Here is a 12,341-nt window from a genome sequence, read left to right on the forward strand (position 1 = left end):
CCCTCAACATGGGGGGTGGGTGCTTTGGGGGAGGGGGGGCGCCCCCAAAGCACCTTGTCCCCATGTTGATGAGGACAAGGGCCTCTTCCCGACAACCTGGCGGTTGGTTGTCGGGTACTCCTACCCATTCACCTAGGGAAAAAAGTGTCAATAAATAAAACACACTACACAGGTTTTAAAATTAATTTATTAGGCAGCTCCGGGGTCTTCTTCTGACTTCAGGAGTCTTCTTCCGACTTCGGGGGTCTCTCCGGCGTCTTCTCCCTCTCTTCGGTGTCGTCTCCGCACTCTCTGGTTCTTCTTCGGTGCCTTCTTCCTTCTGCCGGGCTCCTCCGCTCTCTTCTGCTCTTTTGCCAGCGGAGGAGCCCGGACATCTGGATCGTCTTCTTCCCTCTTCTTTTCCAGAGATGTTGACACGATGCTCTCTCTGGCTGTAATGCTGTCTGTGTGCTCTGCTATGACTTATATAGGCAGTGAACCCGCCCCCCTATGACATCACAGTCCCGGGGAATGCTGGGACTGTGAGGTCATAAGGGGGCGTGGTCATATGATGACAGCATGCCCCGGGACTCTGACCTCATAGGGGGGCGGGGTCACCGCCTATATAAGTCCATCGCGGAGCGCTCAGAGACCATTCCAGCTGGAGAGAGCGTCGTATCAACATCGGAAGAAGAGAAGAGGGAAGAAGATGATCCAGAGGGCCGGGCCACCGCTAGCAAAAGAGCGGGAGAAGATAGTGGTGGAGCCGGCAGAAGATCCGGACACCGGGAGACCCCTGGAGTCGGAAGAAGACCCCCGAAGGCGGAAGAAGTCCCCCGAAGTCGGAAGAAGACCCCTGGAGCTGCCTAATAAATTACTTTAAAAACCTGTGTAGTGTGTTTTTTTATTGACACTTTTTTCCCTAGGTGACTGGGTAGGGGTACGATGTAGCCCATACTCATTCACAAAGGGTGGGGGGCCGGGATCTGGGCGCCCCCTTATTAAAGGGGGCTCCCAGATTCCGATAAGCCCCTCGCCCGCAGACCCCGACAACCAACGGCCAGGGTTGTCGGGAAGAGGCCCTTGTCCTCATCAACATGGGGACAAGGTGCTTTGGGGGAGGGGGGGGGGGCTGCAGGGCGCCCCCCCTCCCCCAAAGCAACCACCCCCCCATGTTGAGGGCATGCGGCCTGGTACGGCTCAGGAGGGGGGGGGAGGCGCTCACTCGTCCCCACCCCTTTCCTGACAGGCCGGGCTGCGGGCTCGGATAAGGGTCTGGTATGGATTTGGGGGGGACCCCCACGCCGTTTTTTCGGCGTAGGGGGCTCCCCTTAAAATCCATACCAGACCGAAGGGACTGGTATTCCCCCAGAGGGGAATTCCCTCTCGCGCTCTCCGCAATAGGAAAATGTGTTTTTCCTATTGCAGCCAGCGCGAGATGTACAGTACACTGTTGCCGAGAACCAGCGCGATTGGATCGCGCTGGAAACATTCTCGCGGCTGCGTACTGTAGTTTGTACAAAAGTTCGATGCTTTTGTGTACACATGATCGGACTTTGCTCCTTCGGACTTTTGTTGTGGGAAAGTTTGTCCGTTCGCACTGAAAACAAAAGTCCGATGGAAAGAGAAAAAGTTTGTCCGATGGAGCGTACACACGGCCTAATGTTGCTCCAAAACAGCTAATTTGCATGTTTGTTGTCAAAAAGTCTGATCGTGTGTACGGCCCTTTAGAAGGGACTACAAACTCTCCCAATATTACTTACGTACAGGAAGCATCATTTGGTACCAAAATCAAAGAGTTGGTTACAATGGGCCCCCTCCACTGAAGATCCTATTTAAATAATGACTTTCTAAAGGTCAGGTGTTAGTACAAGGTTAGGTGCTTCCCACAAGTGATGGTACTTCACTTGTAGAACGTGCCTACTCTCATTTAGCAGAAGCTGGGTTATTTTGAGAGGCTCCTGCAGTTTGCTGAGCATGATTACTGCAACTCTGCAGGTGATCCAAACAAACTATTTAAAGTGAAACTAAACTCTCCTAACGTTTTCAACCAAGGAAGCTGCCATCTTGACCTCTGTTTTATCTTCAGCTGCCATGATGCTGCACATGTGATCGATTAGTTATCACACCAGCCGTTTGACGGTTTGGTTGAGAGCACAAGCAATGTGACAGTTATATTACCAGGACCTGCCAGGAATGTAACTGTTTTCTGAAATTGTTAAATGGATGGGTTTAGTTCTGCTTTAACCACTTAACAACCGGCCCATAGCAGAATGATGGCTACAGGGCGGTTGCATAACTCTGAGAGGGCGTACAGTGACGTCCTCCCAGAATCCCGCTCTCGCGCGCCCCCGAACACATCCGTGACCGCCGGGTCCTCTGGCATCACAGATCACGGTAAACGACCGCCTATCGCGCCCGTTTACATGTGATCGCTCCGTCAAATGACGAAGCGATCACATGTAAACAAACCGGAGTGATATCCGTTTCCTCTTTCCCCTCTCCGTCCAGTGTGAGCAGAGAGGGGAGAGATCGGTTGCAGCAGCGCTGTGGGCTTGATTGTGTAGTGCCCACAGCGCTGCTCAGTGTCAAATCCATCCATCCATTCTCAGCCATGTATACCCATCCATACTCTGCATACTCAGCCATGCATACCCATCCTCTGCATACTCATCCATACTCTGCATACCCATCCATACTCGGCATACTCATCCATCCATACTCTGCATACCCATCCATCCATCCATACTCTGCATACTCATCCATCCATCCATCCATACTCTGCATACCCATCCATCCATGCTCACCCATCCATACTCAGCATACTCATCCATCCATCCATGCTCACTCATCTATACTCATCCATCCATCCATGCTCAGCCATCCATCCTCAGCAATACTCATCCATCTATCCATGCTCAGCCACCCAATCCACCCCCATCCATACTCAGCCATACCCAGCTGTACTCAGCCGTACCATCTACACCCAGCCATACTCAGCCGTACCCAGCCATCCCATCTATACCCAGCAGTACCCCTCCGTACTCAGCCGTACCCAGCCATACTCATTCATGCTCAGCCATCCCCATCCACGGCTCATCCATCCCGATTCATGCTCATCCATGCCACTACAGTGCCTCACAGAAGTGTAATAGTTAGTCAAATTAGATTTGAAACTTATGTCCCTAGAACACCTGATCGTGCTCCCTGCATGTTGGTCCTCTGTATGTGGCCAGGCTGTGGAAAAGTCCCACGCATGTGGTCTTGCCGTATTCAGGATGAGTAAGAGAATATATTTTGGGGTGTAATTTTTGGTATGTACATGCTATGTGTTAGCAATATTGTGTAAATGGACAACGTTGTGTAAAAAAAATAGAATTTTTTAAAACAGCTTACCTGTAAAATCCTTTTCTTTCGAAGGACATCACGGGACACAGAGCCACAGTAATTACTGATGGGTTATATAGGTATCACTGGTGATTGGACACTGGCACACCCTATCAGGAAGTTCAACCCCCTATATAATCCCTCCCCCTTGCAGGGATACCTCAGTTTTGTAGCCAAGCAATATAGTGTATTAGAAGAGGGGCGGGACCTCTGTGTCCCGTGATGTCCTTCGAAAGAAAAGGATTTTACAGGTAAGCTGTTTTAAAAAATCCTATTTTCTTTCTCGAACATCACGGGACACAGAGCCACAGTAATTACTGATGGGATGTCCCAGAGCAATGCTACCTGAGGGGGGGGAACCACGACCAAGTAGGGTGCAATCAGACCTGAGGACCCTGTACCGCTGCCTGCAGCACACTACGCCCAAAGGCGATATCCTCATGCCTTCTTACATCCACCTGATAGAATCTGGTGAATGTATGAACTGAAGACCAGGTTGCGGCCTTGCAGATTTGAGCCATAGAGGCCCGGTGATGCACTGCCCAAGAAGCACCAATAGCCCTTGTGGAATGTGCCCTGATCTGAAACGGAGGAATCTTCTGTTTCAAACCGTAAGCTTGAATGATCAACTGTCGAATCCATTTAGAAATGGTAGCTTTTGACGCTGCCTGTCCTCTATTGGGACCCTCTGGCAGCACAAACAAAACATCCGTCTTGCGGATCTGAGTAGTTGCCCCTAGATAGGCCTTGACTGCTCTTACTACATCCAACGAATGTAGAGATCTCTCTTCCGGAGAACAGGGATCTGGAAAAAAGGAAGGTAGAAACAATGTCTTGGTTTAAATGAAAATCAGAAACCACCTTCGGTAAAAAACTAGGATGAGGGCGTAGTACCACTCTATCCTTGTGTATAATCAAATAAGGCTCCTTACAGGAAAGAGCTGCTAATTCTGATACTCTTCTAGCAGAAGAGATGGCCACCAGAAAAATTAATTTCCTTGTCAACAAGACCAAAGGAATCTGACTTATTGGTTCAAAAGGCTGTTTCTGTAATTCAAGTCCCAGGGGTTTAGGGGCGCTTTAACCGGAGGATTAAGACGCATCACCCCCTGCATAAAGTTTCGGACCAAAGAATGCGAAGCAAGTGGCCGCTGAAATAATACTGATAAAGCAGAAAACTGGCCCTTGATGGTACTCAAGGTCAGCTTCATCTCTAATCCCATCTGTAGAAAATCAAGGATTCTACCTATGACATATTTCCTGGGATGCCAACCTCTGGATTCACACCAGGTTATATAAGCCTTCCAGACTCTATGATAAATCATCCTGGAAGCTGGCTTCCTTGCATTAATCAAGGTAGATATGACAGGACCTGAGAGCCCACGACTCTTCAGAACGTGGGTCTCAATAGCCAAACCGTCAAATTTAGCGTTTGTAAGGCAGGATGGAACACTGGACCCTGAGATAACAGGTCTGGGCGTACCGGTAGGGTCCACGGGGAACCCACCGTCATCCTTACTATTTCTGCATACCAAGTCCTTCTGGGCCAAGCGGGGGCCACCAGAAGTACCGACTTCCTTTCCTGCCTGATCCTGCGAAGGAGTCGTGGTAGTAGCAGAATAGGCGGGAATGCGTAAATCAGTGAGAACTGATGCCACGGAATCACCAACGCATCCGTCCCGCATGCAAGAGGATCTTTTGTCCTTGCCACAAATCTGTCTATCTTTTTGTTGAATCGGGATGCAAAGAGATCTACATCTGGAACCCCCCATCTTTGGCATATGGCCCAAAAGACGTCGGGATGCAGAGACCATTTCCCTGGAAGTAACTGCTGGCGACTTAGATAGTCCGCCTGCCAATTCTCTATTCCCGGGATGAAAACTGCCGATATGCATGGCACATGCATCTCTGCCCAGACTAAGATCTGGTTCACCTCTTTTTGAGCAGCTCGGCTCCGGGTGCCTCCCTGATGATTGACATAAGCCACTGCTGTGGCATTGTCGGACTGGATCCTGACTGGACAACCCTGTAGCCTGATAGTCCAGGCTTTTAGAGCTAGATGTATCGCCCGGATCTCCAGAATGTTGATGGGTAAGGTCCTCTCTGTCTTGGACCATACCCCTTGGACCGCAGCCTGTTCCAGAACTGCTCCCCAACCTGACAGACTGGCATCTGTTGTTACCACCGTCCAGGTAACCGGTAGAAAGGATTTCCCCTTCTGCAGGTTTTCGGGTATGAGCCACCAATTGAGGCTCTGACGCACCGCATGCGACAGGTGCATCGGAAAGTCTAATGCCTGAACCTTCTTGTTCCAGGTCGACAGAATACTGTGTTGCAGCATTCTTGAGTGAAACTGAGCATAGGGAACTGCTTCGAATGAAGACACCATCTTCCCTAGTAGCCTCATACAAAGGCGGACTGAGGGACCCTTCTTGGTCCTTACTGTCAGAATCAGCTCTCTCAAAGCAGTGATCTTTGCCTGGGGTAGAAATATTTTCTCCTGGCTTGTATCTATAATCAGACCTAAATACTCCAGTCTTCTTACTGGTTTTAGGAAAGACTTTTCTAAGTTGAGGATCCAACCCAGGTGTTCTAGATACCTGACCGTGGTCCTCAAGTTTCCATTCAAAGAGGCTACCGACCGGTCTATCAAGAGCAGGTCGTCTAGGTATGCTATGACAGCTATACCCTGAGCCCTTAATCTGGCCAGAGGAGGAGCCAAGATCTTTGTGAACACTCGAGGTGCAGTGGCTATCCCGAAAGGCAGAGCCACAAACTGGAAATGGCGCCCTCCTACCTCGAAGCGCAGAAACTTCTGATGAGCAGGAAAAATGGGCACATGCAGATATGCATCTCTGATGTCTATTGATGCCAGAAATTCTCCTCCCTGCAGGGTGGGAACTACTGTTCGAATTGATTCCATGCGGAAGGATTGAATCCTTAGGAATCGGTTCAGATCCCTTAAGTCCAAAATGGGCCTGACATCCCCATTTGGCTTTTGGACCGTAAAAAGGTTGGAATAGAAGCCCAATCCCTGGTCCTTTGTGGGAACTATCATAATGACCTCCTGCGACAAAAGTCGCTCTAACGCTAGGAGGAGCGACTGCTTCTTCTCTGGGTCTCTGAGAACATTTGATCTGAGGAACCGAGGAGAAGGGAATTCCTGAAACTCCAGCTTGTACCCTAAGGTTACCGTGGAGACTACCCATCTGTCCTGGAAGTCCTCGTGCCAGAGCTCTGAGAACTGTCGCAGTCTTCCCCCCACTCGAGTGAGCGGGGGCGCCCCCTCATGCAGAGGTCTTAGTGTTTTGCCTAGTAGGCTTCTTTCCCCAGGACTTCTTTTGTCCCTGGGGTTGACTCTTGTCTCTGGACCCTGATGGAGGCGGCCGTCGAGACTGCCTGGAGGCTGAAGCCCCCGGCGCTGGGGAAAGAGTCCGTTTGAAAGAGGGACGCTTACTCTTCTTCTTGACAGGTAAGAGAGTGCTTTTCCCACAAGAGATTCTCTTGATATAGTTATCCAAGTCCTCTCCAAACAACCTTGCACCACGAAATGGAAACCCAGCCAGTAGCTTCTTACATGGTGCTTCGGCTGACCAATTTTTCAACCATAGGATTCTACGTATATGCACCAACCCCAGTGAAAGACGGGAGGTTTGCACGATAGAATCTCTAATGGCGTCAACCACAAAGCATAAGGCCGCTGGAAGGTTAGCAAACCCCTGGGCCTGCTGTTCAGGTAATACTTTGATGACCTGCTTAACATGGTCTCTTAAGTATTGACAGACTCCAATCACTGCTACTGCAGGTTGGGCCACTGATCCTGCTAAGGAGAAAACATCCTTCAATAGGGATTCCATCCTTTTATCTACAGGATCCCTGAGCATCTGAGCATTGTCTACAGGACAAGTCAGGCTATTATTTAAGGAGGAAATGGCGGCATCAATAGCCGGTATTCCCCACATTTTAATAAACTTTTCTTCCATCGGATAAAGTGTTGAAAACTTTCTCGGCGGAAAAAAACGTTTGTCTGGGTGATCCCACTCAGAATAAATAAGCTTTTCAAGTAAAGTATGAACAGGAAAAGCATGTGCTGCTTGGAAAGGTTTCAGTGACCCCAAAGCAGAAGAGGATTCTTTAGCAGTTTCAGGTATGGGCAAATTAAATGTGGAGCGGACCAATCCAGTGAGGATCTGCACTAAGACTTTCTCCTCTTGGGAAGTCGCAGAGGGTCCCTCTCCACCTGAATCCTCCGAAGAGGAATCATCCATCCCATCCCGATCCTCTGAAAGGGATTCATCTCCTTTATCCCAGAGCTCCTCTGTCTGAGGGTCTTGGGGAACAGAGGAAAGCCTAGTGCGTTTTCTTCCACTGAGTGAAGACGTAATCACGGCCATTAATCTTTCCTCTAGACCATTAATGGTTGAGGAAAAAACCTCTTGTGTAATATATACAGGGGCTGAAGTGCCAGAAGCAGGTGTAGCCCCTGACCCCAATGGCTCTCCCTGGCTAGCCGTCCCTGGCCCATCTTTAGGGGGGGAGGATGCTGCCGACAGGGGGCCCTCAGAACCTGAACGAGATCCCCTAGTGTCTCTGGTTCCTGGGGTGCTTGAACCTCTTCTACCCATAGTGCAAAGCAACAAGGTGTGAGGTATACAAATGAACACTGCCCGCTGAGCGATGTAGTCTGGCTAAAAGCCTTGCTACCCAATGCTCAGTCTGGTGTTACTTCAGTAAATGCTGCCTAGGAGAATGCCTGTGTCCCACCTTACATGCGACCGTCAGCTCTGTGTCTCTCAGAAGGCTGTGTGCACCTGTACAGAGTGCCTCTAATAGCCTGCAGCTGGCCTGAGTGGGAGTCTAAGCACCTGTGCTGACGTCCCGCCCCCTCCTCTACCGCCCCCCCCCCTTGAGTTTTGAAAAAAACGAGCGCTTCCCGCGCTGCCGACTCTCCTGTCATGCTTCCGGAGAAAGGCTGGGGATGGGGGGGGGGGAGGGAGGGAGGCTGGTAACAAGATCTGCCTGAACGGCTATCTTGAGAGATGGTGGCCATTAGGCCGCAGAGCCCGGGTGGTATAACCACTTTCTAGACCCCTGTGGCCCCTCTCTAGCCTGGGGGGGAACATTCAAACATGAGAAATCCCCTTTTCCACCTTACCTGTTTGCAGCCTGCTTGATACGCTGGGACATAACAGCGATTACAACACCTGAGACAGAGTCAGCATGTGTAGGTTTGTGCTCTTGGCAGCCCCCGGTGGTCACAATAGGCATAGCATGCATTTACCTTAAAGGAGAAAAGCCACTAGAACTCAAAAATTCTGTGGAATCTCCTCTTACCTTATCCAGCCGCAGGGTGCTGTTTACACAGACCCAATCTTCACCTCTCGCGGTGGGCTCCGTTTGAAAAAACCGTCAGAGACTGGGGCCCCCATCAGTAGGGGGATCCAACAGTTCTGGGACCGTAAAGCACCTCGCCAGAAATTAGGAAGTTTAAAGCCATTTTCTGATCTGCGGGGTCCAGCTCTCTAAAAAGAGAAGCATTACGGGTAAAACCTTGTTTCTTCGGACACGAGGTCCGGGTACCATTCAATTCGGCCATGAAAAGACACTTTGAATGGATCCGGTTCGCCTGGCTTGCCCCAGTATAGGATATCAGGATATTCCCTTTGGAGCTCAGCACAGGACATCTTTACACGTCCATCACCTAAGACACTGGCGTAAAAACTGAGGTATCTCTGCAAGGGGGAGAGATTATATAGGGGGTTGAACTTCCTGATAGGGTGTGCCAGTGTCCAATCACCAGTGATACCTATATAACCCATCAGTAATTACTGTAGCTCTGTGTCCCGTGATGTTCGAGAAAGAAAATGCATTTTCATTTTCTTTCCACATTTTCCAAAAACTTGTAGAAAAAAAATGACATGTTCAAAAGACTCGATATGCCTCATAGATTATACATTGGGTTGTTTTCTTTCCAAAATTGGGTAATTTTTGGGGCGTTTCCATTGTCCTGGTTCTCCAGGGCCTTCAAAAGTGTAAGAGGTAGTCAAGAAATTATATGTGTAATTTATGCTCCAAGAACGCCTGATGGCGCTCCCTGCATGTTGGGCCTCTGTATGTGGCCACGCTGTGTAAAAGTCTCACACATGTGGTATCGCCATACTCAGGAGTAGCAGAATGTGTTTTGGGGGTGTAATTTGTGCTATGCATATGCTGTGTGTGAAATATAACCTGCTAATATAACAATTGTGTGAAAAAAAAAAAAGAAAGAAAAAAAAAAAATCTTGATTTTGCTAAGAATTGTGGGAAAAAAAATTTACAACTTCAAAAAACTCGCCATGCCTCTTACTAATTACCTTGGAATGTCTACTTTCCAAAAAGGGGTCATTTGGGGGGTATTTGTACTTTCCTGGCTTGTTAGGGTCTCAAGAAATGAGATAGGCCGTCAGTACTTCAGGTGTGATCAATTTTCAGAGATTGGCACCATAGCTCTATTTGTGTGAAAAAAGGACAAAAATTTCATATAGGTACAGTGTTGCATGACTGAGTAATTGTCATTCAAAATGTGAGAGCACCGAAAGCTGAAAATTGGCCTGGTTAGGAAGGGGGTTTACGTGCCCAGTGGTTAAACTTCACTAAATGCTGGAGATCAGTTCTAAATTCTTCACCATACTATTTGATTGTTAGGTGAGCCTGCGCATTGTTAGATAGTTCCTTCTCAGGACATCACTTCGGAGGCTGCATGAAATCTGTGAAATTACGTACATTTGACAAAACATTCACACAGCCAATATACTGTGTATGTTGATTTGGTAAACATATTGGTTATGATTTTTCTAGCTGGAAAGCTAGAGTCCTGGTCATGCAAAACATAAAAATATTACTGTTGTAGCACATAATAGTTATGATGTATTATATTTGATTTTTACTCTTCAAAGTCAAACTCACCTGGCTGAGATTGAGGTTATTATCTATACTCAGGGGAATCAAGTGTGGCAGAACTCTTCCTGCCAGTTGCTCTTTGGTAATGCCAAGCTTCTTATGAGTAAAGGTACACTTATAAATACCTGCCAGGATAAAACACATTTATATTATTTTATTTCATAAACTGCCTGTAATGAACACACAACTGAACAAATAAAAACATCATGGGGCTAAATACAAAGAAACTAAAGCAGACCTGACCAAATTGTGGTCCCATCTGGCACCATGGCCGTCCCTATTCAGCCCTCTATGCCTTCACTGTCAACATGCCTCTCTGAGCCTGTCAGGTCCTCACTGAGGAAGCTGCACGGAGAGGATCACTGACAGAGGATGTGGAGAGCTGCATGAACTGGAAGGGGAGAGCCTTAGAAGTTGATAGGTACAGTGGGGAGGGCTTATTTCTGGCAGAAGAGCATTGCCTAGGAGATGTCCTGACACTCTCCCACCAATCTGCTACCTGGCCAAGTTCTTCCTGTTAGCACCTGCCGCTGCAAACCCCAGGATTCATGTATCTTCGCTGCAGCATCTTAGCCTCCCACTTATTACAACCCCCGACCGCCCATCTGAACGAGACCTATTTAATGACCTATTATTATACCTGGCAACATGTATTTGTTTTCTATATGTTTACATACATATGGACCTTCCCAGGTCCAGAATTAAAATTGAGCAGAATTAAGTTCCACCGTCCACAAAAGTCCAAGCTTCTCATATGACCTCTTTGGAAAACTAATTGCCCACCCCTGAACTAAAAAACACAAATTAAAGCGGAGCTCCACCCAAAAGTGGAACTTCCACTCATTTGTCTCCTTCCACCCTCCGGTGTCGCATTTGGCACCTTTCGCATTCACAGTAGGGACCCGGTGCAAAGCCGTAAAGCTTCACTTCCGGGTTTCCTTACTGGCTATGGCAGTGACAGCACCCGACAACTGATGGAAACATCAGCTGCGGTGCCGACATCGCTGGACTCCAGGACAGGTAAGTGTCCTATTATTAAAAGTCAGCAGATGCAGTTTGTGTAGCTGCTGGCTTTTATTTTTTGCAGTGGTGGGTGGACCTCTGCTTTAATAAGATACAACAAATCACAGAATTTCCATAATACAAAATGGTCTTGGTTCTATTATCTCAGGTATTAATGCCAGTGGATGCTCTGGTGTTCATTGATATCTATGACTGCACAAATACCACGTCACAAAAAAAAGCATCAAATCTACTTTGCCGAACGTTATCTCATTATTATAATTTAAAGCTGATCTCCGGTGAAGTTTAAATAGACATTATCTGCCCGCCTCAGTCAAGTGGAAGGAATATTTGTAATAATTCATAATATACATCCTGTGAAAGGCAGAGCATAGCTCCGCCTGACTCGATTTTGTTCCGGGGGTGGGATGAAAAATACCCAATCCACTGCCGGAACAATGCACTGTATAATGTATGTAATGGAGGCTACATACAGTTCATACAGCGCTGAGAGCCGATGCATCTTAGTGAAGGTAATAGTTTGTTTAGAAGTGCTGGTTCACACAGGGGCGACCTGGCAGGTGACTTGTCAGCCTGACAAGTCATGCTCCATTCAGTACAATGGAACCATTCTAATAGGAGCGACTCAAGTCGCTCAGAGAAAAAGGTTTCTGTACTACTTTGGGGCGACTTTGAAGTGGCTTGCATTGACTTCTATTAAAGAAGTCGTTTGAAAGCCACACTGAGGTTGCGTTGTGTGGGGCAGCTTCAGAGTTGGACAACTTTGAAGCCACCCCTAAAAGCTGGAGATTTACATTAGAATTTACTTTTGCACTGAATAAATTTACTCATTAAACGTCAGGAACATATTACATTTTCTTCATGGCTGGCAGATTTCAAGTTTAGCCTTTCATTAATAGAAATCAGAAGACGAGGTCATGAAAATAAATGACATCTCTCCAAAAAGGATACAAACAGCAATAAAACCGAACAGAAAAAAAATGTAGGCTAGCGTTTGGCTTTATGGGCTGATT

General features: G+C 47.8%; 1 protein-coding gene across 1 annotated transcript in view; it reads right to left on the reverse strand.

Moving 5' to 3' along the window:
* Positions 1–12,341, reverse strand: part of SCYL2 (SCY1 like pseudokinase 2) — a gene marked incomplete in the record, with an annotated part of 55,260 nt that overhangs the window by 18,212 nt on the left and 24,707 nt on the right. Inside the window, 1 exon segment of the mRNA XM_073620392.1 lies at positions 10,312–10,430. Coding sequence (XP_073476493.1) covers positions 10,312–10,430 — 119 coding nt within the window.

Source organism: Aquarana catesbeiana, linkage group LG03 (genome assembly GCF_042186555.1).
Source record: "Aquarana catesbeiana isolate 2022-GZ linkage group LG03, ASM4218655v1, whole genome shotgun sequence".
Taxonomy (NCBI): domain Eukaryota; kingdom Metazoa; phylum Chordata; class Amphibia; order Anura; family Ranidae; genus Aquarana; species Aquarana catesbeiana.